At 39.3% G+C, this 19345-nt stretch overlaps 1 protein-coding gene across 1 annotated transcript in view; it reads left to right on the top strand.

Annotated features, from left to right (window-relative positions):
- plekhg4 (pleckstrin homology domain containing, family G (with RhoGef domain) member 4) overlaps positions 1 to 18814 on the top strand; it is a 176607-nt gene extending 157793 nt beyond the window's left edge. Inside the window, exons 22-24 of the mRNA XM_059992425.1 lie at positions 301 to 527; positions 13668 to 13742; positions 18058 to 18814. Coding sequence (XP_059848408.1) covers positions 301 to 527; positions 13668 to 13712 — 272 coding nt within the window. The 3' untranslated portion in view covers positions 13713 to 13742; positions 18058 to 18814. The remainder of the gene's footprint in view (positions 1 to 300; positions 528 to 13667; positions 13743 to 18057) is intronic.
- Positions 18815 to 19345: the final 531 nt, after the last annotated feature.

Consider the following 19345-nt stretch of genomic DNA (forward strand, 5'->3'; position numbering starts at 1 on the left):
ATATAAAATGTCTGCATTATTATATCTGTGTATGAATACTACTTGGCAAAAAAATTGTTGAAAGTAAATATGAGCATGGCTAAATGAATGAATGCAAGGAGCCAGAAAGATCCAGTAAGGTATTGCTGTGCCTTTAGAATGAAATTACTGGATTCCTAACTTAAAGGAACAGTAAAATAAGTTGTCAAAATAATTTGTCAAATGACATCCATGTTCTGAAGGGGTTTAAAAACATCTTGCCAATTGCTGTATAAATTTTTGATTTTGATTTTAATTAATTTTCTTCTGATTCTAATTAAGCAACTGAAAGCTCAGAGTCATCTTTCCACTGCATATCTGGTAGTGGCTCAAGTGGATCTGATAGTGGTTGTGTCTCCAGTCTTCTTCCTGAAAATCTGTCTGAAGAAACAGGATCTCCTTCTGATACATCTACCTCCTATTCCTTCCTGGAATCTAAGCGGAGTTCTTTTACTCCTTCTGCAAAGGAAGATAAACCTCGATTCTCAAATCGTCAATTTATTTCAACGGTAGGTATAGATCTTTTTTTTAACTGTTTTAATATTTTAAAATGCTTTCTACAGATGGTTAAGTACAGTCTGTAATGAGTGAAATTAGGATATACATGCAAGAAATACATGGTAGATTTCATTTTATGAAAGTTAACTTTACGGGATCACTTGAAATGGAGAGTGTTAATTCCAGCACAGAAATGGAACAAAAGGGAAGGTTTGTCAAAAGGTGACTATCTGAATAACTGCAAAGAATTAGTGGTGAGACAAGTTAGAAATGATGAATTCGGAAGAGTTGTAAATGGCAACAGCTTATTTTCACTGAAGAATAGAAGCAATGTTTATAATATTAAGTTATTGAAATACTTCAATTTTTGATATTAATACGATATAAAGATCATTATCAGTATTTAAAATGGAGGTGTAAAACATTCGATAAATTGAGGAAGAAGAAATGTAGAATCAGGTTTAATATCACTGGTATATGTCGTGAAATTTGTTGTCAAAGATCTTAAGGTGGGTAAGTCACCTGGACCAGATGGACTACATCCCAGAGTCCTGAGAGAAGTTGCTGAAGAGATAATGGTTGCATTGGTCATGATCTTTAAAGAATCACTTGATTCTGGCATGGTCCCGGAGGACTGGAAGATTGCAAATGTCACTCCACTCTTTTAAGAAAGGAGGAAGGCAAAAGAAAGGAAATTATAGGCCAGTTAGACTAACCTCAGTGGTTGGGAAAGTGTTGGAGTCAATTATTAAGAATGAGGTTTTGGGGTACTTGAGACTAATAATAAAATAAATCAAAATCAGCATGGTTTCTGTAAAAAGTAAAATCTTGCCTGCCAAATCTGTTAGAGTTCTTCATGGAAATAACAAGCAGGATGGGCAAAGGAGAGGTAGTGAAGGTCATTTACTTGGGTTTTCAGAAGCCGTTTGATAAAACGCCATACATGAGTCTCCTTAACAAGATAAAATCCTATGGCATTACAGGAATTGCAATAAGAAGTATACATATACTGTATATATGAAGTTGAATTAAATAAGTAGTGCAAAAATAGTGAAGTAGTGTTCATGGGTTCACTGCTTCTGAATCGTTGTATATGTGCCTTCAGGCTCTGTATCTTCTTCCCAAAGGTAGCAATGAGAAGAGGCATATCCTGGGTGATGGAGGGTCCTTAATGATGAATGCTGCCTTTTTGAGGCATTGTTCCTTGAAGATGTAATGGGTTCTGGGGAAGCTAGTGCCCATGATGGAGCTTACTGAGTTTATATCTTTCTGCAGCCTGAAAAAAAAGGATTTAGTGCTATGCCAGTGAATATGACGAATAATACATTGATGACACCTTTGTAGTGTGGTATCATGGACTCTGGACACTTCAACAGTTTCACAACCATCGGAATGGTATACATCAAAATTTTTAATTTACGATGGAAATGGAAAAGAATGGTTGCCTCCCATTCCTGGGCATTCTAATACAAAGGGAAACGAATGGTAGCCTCAGACATGGCGTCTGTTGGAAACTCACTCGCACGGACTTGTATCTCAACAATAACAGCCACCATCATGCCTCCCAATGTAGAGTGTTTCTTTCTATTTTGGTTAACAATGATTAAACTATTTCGGACCTGGAGAGCCTCCCAGAGGAAATAAGACAATTACATATGATGTACCTACAGAATGGCTACAAGGTGAAGGGCTGACAGAAAAGCCAGGACTATTGGAAGGACATATTTGCTACCATTTCCTCAATTTGGAATATTGATTTACAACCTCATTTTATTACTGCAATTTTTGGTATACCAAATGAGGATGGTAATCAGTTTTCCCCTTCAATTAGACGAATGATTTCCTTTGTAACATTAATGGCCAGAAGGTCTATATTACAAAATTGGAAAGAAGTAAATCCTCCTACCACGTTTCAGTGGTTCTCTCAAACTATTTCTTATCTGAGCTTAGAAAAAATTAGAAGCACTATTTTTGACTCATCAATTAAATTTGAAGAAACTTGGGGACAGTTCATTCGACATTTTCATATGAATTAATCTGGCCTCTTCCAGACCCTTCTCTCTGTTTATTCTTGTTCTGGTATGGAGTTCCAGAGTTTTTGACACTATCATATACATATAAACTGTTATTATTGCCCATGTTAGTTTAGTTTAGTGCTTTTTTTTTCAATATATATTTTTTTCTTGTATTTTTAATTTTTTTTTCTTTTGACGATTATTCTTACTTTTTTTCATGTATAATTATTATAGGCTTGATTGATTAATGTGCTTTTTTTGTTGATATTTTAATAGGATATTGTTATCTTATTATTAATTTAATTTCAAGTCTAGTGCACTTATAACCTATTCATTATTATGTTATGTTTTTTTTATATATGAAATTCAATAAAAAGATTGAAAAAGAAAAGAAAAGAAAAGCCAGCCTGTCACTAACCACCTGTCTCCCCTATATTTCCACAGTTTAGAAACATAGAAAACCTACAGCTCAAAGTTGGGCTGAACACGTCCCTACCTTAGAAACTACTAGGCTTACCTATAGCCCTCTATTTTACTAAGCTCCACGTATCTATCTAAAAGCCTCTTAAAAGACCCTATCATATCTGTCTCCACCACCGTTGCTGGCAGCTCATTCCATGCACTCATCACTCTCTGAGTAAAAAACCTACCCCTGACATTGTCGTGGTTCTTCGTGCCCCACAAACAACCAGGAGACGCAGAAGATTCTTCAAGAAGGGTGAAACCTTAATTTGCAAATCAAAGCTAAGATAGTCATTGAGCTAGTCGCTGATTGCCCACCGATCCTTGTACATAGCATTTTTTTATAGCAATCTCCCAGTTTAGTTGCATTAGCATATCCAATCGGTCTGAAGTTGCGTATCACAAGTACATCCGCCACTATTGTTTTTACCTATTGACTTAATCATGTTCTAATCTACATCTCTTAGCTACCTCTCGTTAACACACCATTGTCTTCTACATTCTTAAGATTTTATTCTCCTACTAAATTGGATACATGCATAGCAAATAGCAAGTTCAAAGCTGACTACATAGTTTTGATTACACAGCAAACAATGTAACTTTTATACTCCAATAACATCTCCACTGTACCTACTCCCCAGCACCTTAAACCTGTGTCCTCTTGTGGCAACCATTTCAGCTCTGCGAAAAAGCCTCTGACTATCCACACGATCAGTGTCTCTCATTGTCTTGTACACCTCTATCAGGTCACCTCTCATCCTCCTTCGCTCCAAGGAGAAAAGGCTGAGCTCACTCAACCTATTTTCATAAGGCATGCGCCCCAATCCAGGCAACATCCTTGTTAAGTCTTCTCTGTACCCTTTCTATGGCTTTCATATCCTTCCTGCAGTGAGGCGACCAGAACTGAGCACAGTACTCAAAGTGGAGTCTGACCAGGGTCCTATATAGCTGTAACATTACCTCTCGGCTCCTAAATTCAATTCCACGATTGATGAAGGCCAATAACCCCAGAGTCAACCTGCGCAGCTGCTTTGAGCGTCCTATGGACGGACCCCAAGATCCCTCTGATCCCCTACACTGCCAAGAGTCTTACCATTAATACTATATTCTGCCATCATATTTGACCTACCAAAATGAACCACCTCACACTTATCTGGATTGAATTCCATCTGCCACTTCTCAGCCCAGTTTTGCATTCTATCAATGTCCTGCTGTAAGCTCTGACAGCCCTCCACACTATCCACAACGCCTCCAAGCTTTGTGTCATCAGCAAACTTACTAACCCATCCCTCCACTTGCTCAGCCAGATCATTTATAAAAATCACGAAGAGTAAGGGTCCCAGAACAGATCCCTGAGGCACTGGTGACCGGCCTCCATGCAAAATATGACCCATCTACAACCATTCTTTGCCTTCTGTGGGCAAGCCAGTTTTGGATCCACAAAGCAATGTCCCCTTGGATCCCATCCCTGCTTACTTTCTCAATAAGCCTTGCATGGGGTACCTTATCCAATGCCTTGCTGAAATCCATATACACTACATCAACTGCTCTTCCTTCATCAATGTGTTTAGTCATATCCTCAAAAAATTTAATTGTGCTCGTAAGGAATGACCTGCCCTTTACAAAGCCGTGTTTTTGGAAGGATTACCAGAAATACTGGATTAGTATTATCCACAAACCCATAAGGAAGCTCAAATCACAGCTTATGTGGGTCAAAGATGACCAGGGACTCAGGTAGGCTGGCATTTACAGGATTCCCTATGAATGCAGAGCAGTGAATATCAGCTGGGGGAATACACAGTGGAAACCTGCTTCAAGGAGCACAGGAGGGGTATCTGTTTGGATTACCTGGAGGAATCAGCAGTTGCAGAACATTGCATTCACAATGGCCATAAGATTGATACTGATGGTACAAAATTACTGTGGCTTTTGGGACTGTCTGGTAAAGGAAGCCACTGAAATAATATTGGACGAAAATAATTAAAGACAAAGATTTTGCCCTAAGTTAAAACTGGAATTTGATTGCAAACAAGGCAAGAGAGCAGAAACATGATTGGATGAGGTCTAACCAATCAGGAGGGACAGATTTTGGGGTATAAATACCACCTGACTTGACATGTTGGGTATTATCCCTGATGAAGATGGTGGAGTTCGTTATCGAAACATAGGTTATAATCAATACATATACCCAACTGGAAGCCCAAAAAGTTTTTTTTCTGCAGCTTATTTCGATCTTGTGCAGTGAATACCAGACGTTGATGCAGCCAGTTAGAGTGCTCTCTGTGGTACCTCTGTAGAAATTTGTGAGTGTGTTTGGTTACATGCCAATTCTCAAACTGAAAATGAATATTCACCTCCTTTGTAACTTCATCAATATATTGGGCCATGATTGAACCCAGGAACTTGAAATTACTCACTCTTTCCACTTGAGATCCCTCTATGAGGACTGGTGTGTGTTCCCTCGTCTTACCCTTTCAGCTCTTTAGTCTTACTGAAATTGAGTGCAAGGTTGTTGCTGTGACGCCACTCAACTAGTTGATGTATCTTGTTCATGAATGCCTTCTTGTCACCATCAGAAATTCTGCCAATAATAGTTAGACCATAAGACTGTAAGATATAGGAGCAGAATTAGGCCATTTGGCCCATGGAATTTACTCCATCATTCAATCATGGCTGATCCTTTTTTTGTCTGCTCCTCAACCCCATTCCCCAGCCTTCTCCCCATAACCTTTGATAGGTTCTGCAATCAAGAATCTATCAATCTCTGCCTTAAATACACCCAATGACATGGCCTCCACAGCTGTACGTGGCAACAAAATTCCACAAATTCACCACCCTCTGGCTAAAGAAATGTCTCTGTTTCATTATTTTGAATGGATACCCCTCTATACTGAGTTTATGCCCTCTTGTCCTAAACTCTCCCACCATGAGGAAACATCCTTTCCACATCTACTCTGTCCAGGCCTTCCAACTTTCGAAAGGTTTCAATGAGATCTCTCCTCATCCTTCTAAATTCCAATGAGTACAGACCCAGAAACATCAAATGTTCCTCGTATGATAGCCCTTTCGTTCCTGGAATCATCCTTGTGAACCTCCTCTGGACCCTCTCCAAAGTCAGCACATCTCTTCTAAGATGAGGAACTCAAAACTGTACACAATACTCAAGGTGAGACCTCACTAGTGCCTTATAAAGCCTCAGCATAACATCCCTGCTCTTGTATCTAGACCTTATGAAATGAATGCTAACATTGCATTTGCCTTCCTCATTACCGACTCAACCTGCAAGTTAACCTTGAGAGTGTTCTGTACAAGGCCTCCCAAGTCCCTTTGCATCTCAGATTTTTGGACTTTCTCCGCATTTAGAAAATAGTCCACATATTTATTTCTACTACCAAAGTGCATGACCATACATTTTCCAGCATTATAATTTATTTGCTACTTTCTTGCCCATTCTGTTAATCTGTCTAAGCCCTTTTGCATCATACCCTGTTTCCTCAACACTACCTGCCCCCCCACCAATTTTCATATCATCTTCAAACTTGATAACAGAGCAATCTATTTCATCATCTAAATCATTTATATACAGCATAAAAAGAAGTGGTCCCAACACCGACCCCTGCGGAACACTACTGGTCACTAGCAACCAACCAGACATGGATCCTTTTATTCCCACTCACTGCCTTCTTCCAAACAGCCAATGTTCTAACCATGTTAGTAACTTTCCTGTAATACCACGGGTTCTTAACTTGATAAACAGTCTCATGTGTGGCATTTTGTCAAAGGCCTTCTGAAAGTTCAAATACACAATATCCACTTTATCCCCTTTATCTATCCTACATGTAATCTCAAAGAATTCCAGCAGGTTCACCAGGCAGGATTTTTCCTTAAGGAAACCATACTGACTTTGTCCTGTGTCACCAGGTACTCCATCACATCGTCCTTAACAATTGACTCTTAACATCTTCCCAACCACTGAGGTCAGGCTAACTGGTCTATGATTTCCTTTCTCCTGCCTTCCTCCTTTCTTAAAGAGTGAAGTGACTTTTATAATTTTCCAGTCCTCTAGCACCATGCCAGAGTCAGTTCATCTTCTTCTGATTTACTTTGGCCAACTCCTCTCTCATATCACTGTAATTTCCCTTACTCCACTGAAATACTGCTATGTTAGACTTTACTTTCTCACTATCAAATTTGAAGTTGAACTGAATCATATTGTGATCACTAGTTGCTAAGGGTTCTTTTACCTTAAGCTCCTTAATCACCTCCGGTTCATTACATAATGCCCAATCCAGTATAGCTGATTCCCTAGTAGGCTCAACGACAAACTGTTCTAAAAAGTCATCACTTAGGCATTTAACAAACTCACTCTCTTGAGATCGATTACCAACCTGATTTTCCCAGTCGACCTGCATGTTAAAACCTCCCATGACTATCACAACATTACCTTTGACATGCTTTTTTCTATTTCCTGTTGTAATCTGTGGTCCAGCTCCCAGCCACTGTTGGGAGGTCTGTATCTAACTGCCATCAGGGTCCTTTTACTCTTGCAGTTTCTTAACCCACAAGGATTCAACATCTTCTGATCCTGTGTCACATCTTTCTACTGATTTGATGCCATTCTTTACCAGCAGAGCCATGCCTCCCCCTCTGCCTTCCTTCCTATCCCTCCAATACAACATGTAACCTTGGACATTCAGCTCCAACTACAACCATCCTTTAGCCACAATTCAGTGATGGCCACAACATCATACCTGGCAATTTGTAATAATGCAACAGGATCATCCACCTTATTTCTTATACTCTGTGCATTGAGATACAATACTTTGAGTACCGTATTTGCTACCCTTTTTGATTTTGCATCCCTAATGTACTGATACTCACCCTGTTGGCTGTGACTATGTCCCATCACCTGCCTGCCCTTTCTGACAGTCTGACTGCATGCTTTCTTTACTTTTTTTACTATCCTGAGTCCCATCACTCCGGTTCCCACCCCTGCCAAATTAGTTTAAACCCTTTCCAACAGCCCAACAGCTCTAACAAACCAGCCCGCAAGAATATTGTTCCCCCTCAGGTTCAGGTATAACCCATCACTTTTGAACAAGTCATACCTCCCCCAGAAGAGATCCCAATGATCCAAAAACCTGAAGCCCTGACCCTTGCACCAGCTGCATCTCAGATTTCTATCTAGCTCTCGAAAATCTCTTTTCAGGACCTCTTTACTTTTCCTTCCTATGTTATTGGTACCGATATGTGCCAAGACATCTGGCTGCTCTCCCTCCCTCTCCAAAATGTTGTGGATGCGATCTGAGATGTTTCTGACCCTGGCACCTAGGATGCAACATACCATCTGGGTGTCCCATTCACGTCCACAGAATCTGCTGTCAGTTCCCCCGACTATTGAGTCCCCGATTACTACTGCTCCCTTCTTCTCTCTCTTTCGCTTCTGCAACATAGACCCATGCTCAGTGCCTGTAACCCGGTCGCCGTGAGATTCCCCTGGGAGGTCATCCCCCACAAAAGTGTCCAAAGTGGTATAATGGCCATAGGTGTGCTCTTATCTAACTGCCTATTTACATTCTCATTCCTTCTGACAGTCACACAGCTACTCCCCTCCTGCAACTTTGGGGTGACTACTTCCCTGTAACTCTGATTAATTATCTCCTCACTCACCCATACAAGCTGAAGGTCATCCAGCTGCTGTTCCAGATCCCAAACGCGGTCTTCAAAGAGCTGCACCTGGATGCACTTTGGGTCTCCCAGGACTCCAACATCCGGCAGTTGTGAACACACAACTGCCATTTACTACACCAGGTACAGTAAGAGAAAAACAAAAAGAAAACCTTAACAGAAGCTTACTCAGAGCCAACGCCTCTTCCAAGCTGAAGCTTCCTTTGAGCCAAAGCCTGACACTTCTACACTGCCATTGTCCTACTCCTGACAGTGGCTGCTTTGTTTGTCCCTCCTGTGCTTTCATTTAGTTTGCAGTACTCTGCTCTTGCTGTTGATAGGGCCTCTGCAATGGCCAAATGCCTGCGAAGTTCTCTTTTTAAACAAGCGTCACCAACCTGCAAGAAACCTCTTCGCAGTTCTCTGCTCCCACCGCTGATACAGCCTCTATAAATAGTTCTGTTGTCGGCAAATTTATAGATGGCATTTGAGCTATGCCTAGCCACACAGTCATGGATGGAGAGAGTGAGATAAGCACACATTCTTGAGGTTTGCCACTGCTTGCTGTCAGCGAGATGGAGATGTTTTTTCCAATCTGCACCGACTGTGGTCTTCTGGTAAGGACATTGAGGATCCAGTTGGAGAGGAAGGTACAGAGGCCCAGGTTTTGGAGCTTTTTCTATCATACCTGGAGGAATGATTGTGTTAAATGCTGAGCTGTAATAAATAAACAGCAGCCTAACATAAGAATTAGTATTGTCTAGGTAATCTAATGCCGCATAAAGAGCCAATGAGATTGCATCTGCTGTAGACCAATTGTGGCAATAGGCAAATTGTAGTGGGTCCAGATCCTTGATGATGTAGGAGTTAATTCTAGGCATAACCAACTTCTCAAAGCACTTAATCACCGTAGATGTGAATGCTGTTGGGCTACTGAACAATGGTCATTAAGGTAGCTCACCCTGCTGTTCTTGGGCACTGCTTTGATTGTTACCCTTTTGAAGCAGGTGGGAGCTTTCAACTCTTAACATGCCTTTGAACACCCTGCTAATTGATTGGCAAAGTTTTTCAGAACCCTACCAGGTACCCCATCGGGGCCTAGCGAGGGTTCACCTTCTTGAAAGACTGTCTAACGTCAGCCTCTGAGACAGACATCACAGGATCACCAGATACTGCAGGGATCCTCATAGCTGTAGTTTTGTTTTACCTTTCAAGCATGCAGTTGAATTCAGCGTACATCAAATATGATCATTTTAAACAGTGAAGAAGGCTTGGAGTACCTGATGGCTTGGTTCTGCTCTTATTTTCTTTTGTTCTTTTTTAGCTCATGCATATTGAAGGCTTAGGGTTTTAGTTGAAGTCATTGCTGTTTTTCCAGAGGGAGTTAACAAGTTATCATTAGTAAATTTAAATAATTTAAAGGTCATCTTCCCAAAGATTATGCATGTCTTATCAATACAGTTTCTCATTTTTGTAACCTTACTCTCCTAGCCTGTACCACACTGCAGAGTAAATAAAAATTTAGAATATAAAATAGTACAGTGAAAGAACAGGCCTTTTGGCCCACAATGTTGTGCCAAACCAGCTAAAAAGTAAATCAAAAGCCCCCAAAAGTTAATCCCTCCTACCTACACAATGTCCATATCCCTTCTTCTTTCTCACAGTCATGTGCCTATCTGAACTTCTGTTAAAAGCCTCTAATGTGTTTGCCTCTACCACCATACTAGGCAGAACATTCCAGGTATCCACCACTCTCTGAGTAAAAAACTTACCCCTCACATCCCCTTTGAACCCACCCTCTTTCACCTTCAGTTAGACATTTCTAACCTGGGAAAAGGATACTCCTTGTCTACTCTTATCTATGCCTCGCATCATATTATAAACTTCTAACAGATCTCACCTCAGCCTTTGTGCTTCAAAGAAAACAACCAAAGTTTGTCCAGCCGCATGTGATAGACATGCCCTCTAAACCAGGCAGCAAACTGGTAGACCTCTTCTGCACCCACTTCAAAGCCACAGTGTTCTTCCTATAGTGGGGGCAACCGGAACTGTACGCAATACTTCAGATATGGCCTAACCAGAATTTCATAAAGTTGCATAAACATAACCTCTTGACTTTTGAACTTAATGCCTTGACTAACAAAAGCAAACATTCCTTAAGTCTTCTTAACCACCTTATCGACCTGTGTAGCCACTTTCATGGAGCAATGAACTCGGATCCCAGATCACTCTGCTCAGCAACACTGTTAAGGATCTTTGGTCAGCAAGACCAAAGACTGATTGTGGACTTCAGAAAGAGTAAGATGAGGGATCACAAGCCAATCCACATAGAGGGATCAGAAGTGGAGAGAGTGAGTAGTTTCAAGTTTTTGGGTGTCACTATCTCTGAGGACATAACCTGGCCTCAACGTATTGATGCAGCTATAAAGAATACAAGACAGTGGCTATATTTCAATCGGACTTTGAGGAGATTTGACTTGTCAACTAAAATACTTGAAAACTACAGATGTACTGTGGAGAGTATTCTGGCTGGCACTACTTATTTTTAACTTAACTATTTGGTATTTAACTATTATATACTTACTGTAATTCAGATTTTGTTCTCTATTTATGTATATTTCATTGTACTGCTGTCATAAGGTTAACAAATTTCACGACATATGCCGGTGATATTAAACCAGATTCTGATTCTTAACAGTGTACTGTTTCCTTGCATTTACCCTACCAAGGTGCATCACCCCACATTTATCTGGGTTAAACTCCATCTGTTATTTCTCTGCCTGTATCTGCAGCTGATCTACAGTATATTGCACTGTATTCTTTGTTAGTCCTCTACACTATCCACAACTCCTCCAATTTTCATATCATCTGCAAACTTACTAACCCACAAATATACACTTTTGATCAGGTCATTTGTATATATCACAAACAGCAGAGGTCCTTGCAGAACACCACTAATTAAAGACCTCCAGCTTGAATAAGTTCCTTCAACCACTACCCTGTCTTCTATCCCCAAGCCAGTTCTGAATCCAAAGAGCCAATTTGCTGTGAACCTCATGCATCTTCTGGATTAGCCTTCCATGAAGGACATTGTCACATATCATACTAACATGCATGTCAACAACCTTCACTGCCCTACCTTGATCAATCTCTCTCGTCACCTTGTCAACAAACTCAATCAAGTTGGCAAAGACACAACCTGCCTCGCACAAAGGCAAACTGACTCTCTTTAATTAGGCTATAAGTTTCCAAATGAAACCTATCCCTAAGAATTTTCTCCAGCAATTTCCCTACAACTGAGTGAGACTCACCAAGCAATTTTGTCTCTTGCCTTCTTCGGTAACCTGGGGTAAATCCCATTAAGCCCTGATATCGTATCCACCTTACGCTCATTAGGACACCCAAAACTTCCTCCTCATTGACCTCTATGCACCCTAACATATTTATACGCTTAGCAGTGATCTCCTGGACCTCCATGTCCTTTTTCTTGATAAGTACTGAAGCAAAGTACTCATAAGTATCTCACTCACATTCTCCGCATCCAAGTAAATGTTCCCTTCTTTATGCTTGAATGGTCCTACCCTCTCCCTAGCTATCCTCTTGCTTCTTATGTATTTATAGTATGCCTTAGAATTCACCATAATCCTGCTTGCCAAATCCTATTCATGGCCCTTCCTGGCTTTTCTAATTCCCTTCTGTAGTTCTTTCCTGGCTTCATTATAATCCTCACGAGCTCCATTTGATCCTAATTTCTGAAACTTTATATACTTTTCCTTTTTCTTCTTAACTAAATTCATCATCTGTTTGGACCTTTTACCCATTTCTGCCCATGTTATTGGTGTCAATATGCATCACGACCTCTGGCTGTTCCACACTCCCCCCCTTGTGAATATTCTGCAGCCACTCTGATACATCCTGCACCCTAACACCTGGGAAGTAACACACCATCCTGTTGTCTCTTTAGCAGCCATGGATTCTCCTGTCTGTCCTCCTAACTATTGAGTCCTCTATCACTACCGTACTTCCTGACTTTACCCTTTCCTGCTCATCCTTACAGCCAGCCACAGTTCCACTAGCCTGGTTGCTGCTGCTATGCCCTGATGGGGTCATCTCCCCATCTTCCCCACACCTCCTTCAACCAGCAGTATCCAAAGAGGTATACTTACTGCTGAGGGGAATGGCCACAGAGGAACCCTGCACTGACTTCTTAATCCCCTCTTTCTCCTGTTGGTCACCCTGATGGTCCGAAGCCTATACTCTGGGTGTGACTTCCTCTTCAAAAGTCTCATCTATAATGTCTTCAGCCTTCTGGATGATCCTGAGTACAAACAACTCCAGCGCCAACTCCTTGACCCGGTTAGTCAGGAGTTGAAATTGAGTGCACTTCACAGATGAAGTCATCAGGGAAACTATCAGGTAGCGGTATCCTGAACTCTCACTTCGTACTTCAAAAAAAAACTGCTTGTTTCTTCTTACCTGTATCTCCACCTGTTCGTGCCGAAGCTTTCCCACTGTATCACTGGCACACTCTGACAGTGGACACTTACTGCACAGCTGAAAGAGCTCACTTTCTATGATCTCACTTTCGAGGACTCTTCATTTCATGTTCTTGATATTTCTTGTTTATTTGTTGTTACTATTATTATTATTTCTTTTTGTATTTGCAGAGTTTGTTGTCTTTTCCACACTGTTTGTCCGTCTTGTTTGTATGGTCTTTCATAGATTCTTTTAGGGTTATTGAAATTATTGAGTATGTCCACAGAAAAATGAAAATGGGTTGTGTATGGTGATACATATGTACTTCAATAATAAAGTTACTTTGAACTTTGAATTATTCTGCATGTTTATGCAGAAAGCCTGATATTTGTCAAGTAATATAGTTCTTCTCTATAAATGTTTCCTGTGCCATATGGTGTCTTTGTAAATCCAATGATGATTATAAAGTTCATTCATATTCTCTTTAGTGTGGATCATTAACTGCTATCTTTAAACTTTTCTTCTGCTCAGCCTCAATCAACTCAAATTGCTATTAGTCCATCCACAGTGGTCTAAGAGTTGTGCACCACATTCTGCCTTGTCAAAGTAAGTCCAGCATTGTTTTCTTTTATTATTTTTAACTATCTCATATATGTACCCATGCAAAACTCTTTCAACAGCTTTGTACAGTGTACATAGTATAGTTGCATTGTTGATTTAGAGGCGGGAGCCTGCAACACATCATTGCAGCTGGGAATTTAAATTCAAGTACTTAAATGGGGGAAAAAATCAGCACAAAGCCTATGAAACTAATTGGATTATTGTTTCAAAGAAAACCTAATTCACTCAGGTATTTCAGGGTAGGAAATCTGCTATCATTACCCAGTTTGACCAATATGTGTCTCCAGATCCACATATGAGGTTGATTCTTAATTTCTTCCTCAGTTCAAGGGAATTGGGGTTGGACAAACAGTAGATGATATTCATATCCTGTGGAAAAATATTAAATTCCTTATTTCCTAATGAAAATAAAGAATATGTGTTTAAACGTTTTATGGTCAGAAATGTTTCCTCTCATCTCAATTCCAAATGACTGACATCATTCCAGAGCCCTGTGCCACCTCTAGGTTTTTCAGCCATTAGAAACCCCAACAAGCTCTCAAATAATCTTACTAATAGAAAGTTTCCTGTAAATCAAAGAGTAAAGATAAATGGGATGAAATTTGATTACAATTAATTTTATTGTTTAAATTGTGCGTTTTTGTGTGAGAAAATTTGATTCAAAGAATCATTGCTCAGATTCAATAAATGTTCAGTGATACTGGTTTGCAAACAGGAAATTGGTTAGCTGTGCTGTTACTGCTAAATTTACATCGATCTTTCTTCTTGTGTTCACTGCTCATGTTACTCCCGTGGCTACGCTTGTTAAACATTGTGCAGACTTGCACACTACTGATGCTAGTGAGAAAATGTTCGGCATATTGTCCAAAATAATTAAAGGAAATCTCAGCTATTTTCTTCAGTTGTTTTTGTTCTGTAAAGTTGTCCCAAGTAAACAGTTGGTCCTGTTAACTGATGGCCAATTAACTGGAACTTGTTGTATTAGTAAAAATACAACTTTTGCACTATAATGCAAGGCTGTGTTATTGATCACTTCAGGAGAAATCATACCACTGGAAAATGGACTCGGCATATCTGTTGCAATTCATTCTTAGACAATCATTTAATTATGCCATTAATTCTTCCCACACGTTCCCTTCCTTGCCAAGATAAATTGGATCTTTCGGGTGCAACTGTTAGTCATTCATAGTAGTTCAAAGTACATTTATTATCAAAGGATGTCTACTTTATGCAATCTTGAGATTTGTCCCCTTGTAGGCAGGCACAAAGCAAAGAAACCAAATAGAACCTATTGAAACAAAAGAAGACTGTCAAACACCTAGTGTGCAAAAAAAATCATACAAACAATTAAAGTTCGCAAATAACATTCAGAACTGAAGTTCACGGAAGTGAGTTAATTGCAGGTCACAGCTTCAATTTGGTACAGAGTTGAGTAAACCTTGTGGAACAGCAAGCTGAACACCAGTCTGATGCTTGCCTCTAGCCCCAAAACCCTGACCTTTTCAAATCTGGTCTGGAGCATAAATCGTCCAAACCTCAGGACATTCCTCGCTCTTGGACCCGGGCTCCACCTCGACTCTGCCTCGCCTCGCTTCTGCCACATTGAATTGCCTCCAGGTCCACTCCAGTAATGGCCAAACATTGGCTCATTCCCCACTCTCTGACCCAGACCCTACCACCTTGATTCAACCTGAACACACTTCACCATAACTGACCTGCTAACTAAAAATGCAATATGCAACTTTACAGTATTGGAGTGTATTTAAAGGAATACTTTGCTGATACAAGAAAACTAACAGAACGGCTTCAGGTCTCGCAGGTTTTTCAAACACTTTCCAGATGTCAGAGGATATTTAATATAACAGTGTGCATTCTACTGGCATGATTATTCAATAGTGATACATCAGTGGTGATACTGGTGGGATCATTGCAGGGCATCTGCAAAAAATTACTCTTCCAATCCTCAGCATATCTGAACCTTTCTGAAGAAATGTATATTCATTTTTCCCCATCATTGAGACGGGTAGATGCTGGCCAAACTCCCTCTTGATGTGGAGTTAGAAATCTGGGTAGGTTTGTGGTCAGAGCTAGGGTGTGGATTGTTTCTATATTTTCTGCTCCTATTAAACTCACTGGAGAGATTAACCAGACGAGGTCTTTATTCTTTGGAACAATGAAAAATGAAGGGTGACTTTACAGAAATATTTAGAATTAGGATAGGCACAGATAAGACAGACAGCAAGTCTTTTCCCCAAAACTAGGGGCATAACATTGTGGATGAGGTGAAAGAATTAAAAAAGGACCCAAGGGGCAACTTCTTCATGCAAAGGATGGTGATTATATGGTACAAGCTGCCAGAAGTGGTTAAGGCAGATGACAGTACCTTTTAAGAAGCACTTGAATAGGTACATGGCGGGATGGGTCTTAGAATGACATTGGTCACACATAGGAAATTAGGACTAGTTGTTGTATTGCTCTTTGACTCTCAAAAGTTCCAATAAAGTCCTGAAGTCACTGGAGTTATACTGTATGTCTTCAGGGTTGATGCCCTTCATGGATGTATGCAAAGTGTATGAATAATAGAAAACCAGGATCCCTGTGGTGCCAAGGTAACATTTCTGGGTATAAACCACTACACCTTAGTTTTCTGTAGATGCTGGAAATTCAGAGCGACACATGCCAAATTCTGGAGGAACTCAGCAGATCAAGCAGCACCTATGGAGGGAAATAAACATTGAATGTTTTGGGCTTAGAGTTCTTTCAGCATTTTCTTCGCATTGTTATAGTTTTCAATGTACTTTTGTCAATGTCAAGAGTTTGTTTATAAGAGATCCAATCTGAATTACTGTTAAATGGACGGTTGCAGCACAATGTGTACAGGCTGAATCGAGGTGGCAGGGCCCAGGTCCAGGAGCAGGGAATGAACTAATGTTTGGCCATTGCTAATGTGGACTTCGAGGTGATTCGATGCAGCTGAATCGAGGCAAGGCAAGTGGTGGTGAGGCAGTGCTGAGACAGCGTGGCCCAAGCCTGAGATCAAGGAGATCCCCAAGATTTGAATCAAGCAATGGAACCCAGACCCAAGGTCTAATTAATTTAAGCACTGGCCCAAATTGGAATGGTTGGGTACAGGCCAAATTGATCCAGGCTCAACGGTGTATGAATGTGGCAAGCAGGACCTGGTTCGAGAGCAAGGAACGACCTAAGGTTTGCATGATTTAGGCACCAGGCCAAATTGAAGAGGTCAGGGACGGGCTGGTTCAACTTGCTACTCCATGACACTTACTCATGCCTGCACCGAAATGAGGCTGTGACCTGCAACTAATAGACTCCTGAATCGGCTGCAGTGATGTCTGGCATTGTGGCTATGGACTCACTTTCACGAACTTCAGTTGTATACTACTTTTGTATCTGCACATTTTGTTTTTTTGATTTTTTTTCCCCTGCATATTAAGTATTGATGGTCTTATTTTAATGGGTTCTATTAGGTTTCTTTGTTTTGTGGCTGCCTGTAAGGAGATGAATCTCAAAGTTGTATACATACTTTTATAATAAATGTACTTTGACTTTAAATGCAGTATAATTGTTTTATTTGTTATAATTTGTTTAAATTGCAGTATAACAGTTTAAATGCAATATATATTTAGCATGCCAGAAAAGGTACTGTAAGTTCCAAGAAGGAGATTTACTTAAACTTAAATATTTTAATTTTAAGTAAAACTTCACTTTAAGTAAAGCGAAGTAAGATTCACTTTACTTAAAGTGAGAAAAGTTAATGTGTCACTGACAAAGGCTAAATATTCTTTAGCAACTAATCTATTCAGCCATATTTCAGTGAGAAACAGAAATAGACAAAGGATTGGAATCTGATTTATTTCTAAGAAATTGTTTTGTCTATACTGCTTTGGTCTGTATTATCATACCAGTGTAACAAACCAATGTTAACAGCTGGATGTCATGATTACACCTGAAATTATGACGTGCTTGGAATTAATCCAACACTAAACTAATTACATTTCCAAAAAGGGGTTTTGTTATATTTTCAGTCTTTGCCTAGTACCCAGTGAGCAATTTCCCACTTGACAAACAACTCTGTAATTGATTATAAATTGGTGTTTTCACTGGGTTTATAGAGAGACATGTACCAGAAAAAGGGTTAACACATTTAGCAAATGTATGTACAGTTCTACTTTTCTAATGTGATATTTACTGGAAATGTTGACTGTGAGCACTGGATTGGCATATTGTTTTGGCACTTTATAAATCTGATGCATTGTTTTAACACATGCTTATCTGTTAGATTTCATGCAGGTCTATTATTGGAAGGGAAAACTAATCCCTTCAACAACTGGATTCAGAAATGGAGCATGATCTGGCACCCCTAAGGTACAAATGTAAATTGTATGAAATGACTGCAACTCAGCCACCTGAATTTAAGTTTTGCTTTTCTGGATGTTTGCAAATTTGATGAACAATGTACGTTTGTAATATTATGTAAATTATACAAGTAGACAATGTGTAATCTTTTTTGATCTGTTCGATAAAAGTTTATATATACAGATAATTTACTTGGTACTGTCAGCCATTTCTAAGTGTTTTGCATAAACTGATTTTAGTAGGATATTAAAACCCTATTTGTTGAATAATGGTTGCTTTTTACACAGGCAACAATTTATATAGGTAGCCAATTGACCAACATTAATAATAAAAGTGAAGTTTTTTTTTCAAATAGAAGCTACATAATTGTTTCTGTTGTATCTGTAAATATTGCAGTTAGCCCAAATGTTGTTTTTGATTTTGAGTGGGAGAGGAATAAAAACTTGCTTCTCAACAGGGAAATCGCTAAAGTGCCATTAGTTATTACTTAAATATAATAGAAAATAATATTGAGTTAATTTACTGGTAAGAATGTACATGTTGTTATCTAGTAAAATGAAAATATACTTTTACAGTTGTTTATTAAGCATTGAAAATACCTGTGAAGTGGTTTTGATTTAATTTTTTTATTCATGTCACAGTAAGCAATAGTATATGCACGTTTTGACAATATTTTTCAAAAGCAGGTTTCGTCAACATAAATAAATAAAAATAACATTGCAAAATAAGATGTTCATTCAGGCTTCTTAAGTTTTAATAATATGTATAACTTTTCCTAATATGGAGTTGCATACAGTTCATAGCCAATATGGTGCCATTAACCTCAAAGATCTAATTATCTATGGAACCATGGATTCTCTCAATTCCAACAATGATTTTTTTTAATATAAGTTAACAGTTCAAGACAATCCCAGCCATTTAGTAGTCATCATGTCATCAATCTGTATACAGAATACTCCAAAACTAAACCAGAAAGTTAAAAGCATGTTTTATTACTGAGACATGTCCAGGCAATTAAAATAGAAAATGAAATTAAAGAGAATGGATCAGTAAACCAAATTAAATAATTGAGAAGAATACAGAACTTTGGATTATTAACAAAATAGCCAAGTAATATAGAATGGCATTTGATCTTATATATTAGTTTTAGACTATTTTACAATAAGAATGATGTGTAAATCACTGAAGGCGGATCTTAAATTGTTAGCAAG

Source organism: Hypanus sabinus, chromosome 17, assembly GCF_030144855.1.
Source record: "Hypanus sabinus isolate sHypSab1 chromosome 17, sHypSab1.hap1, whole genome shotgun sequence".
Classification (NCBI taxonomy): Eukaryota; Metazoa; Chordata; class Chondrichthyes; order Myliobatiformes; family Dasyatidae; genus Hypanus; species Hypanus sabinus.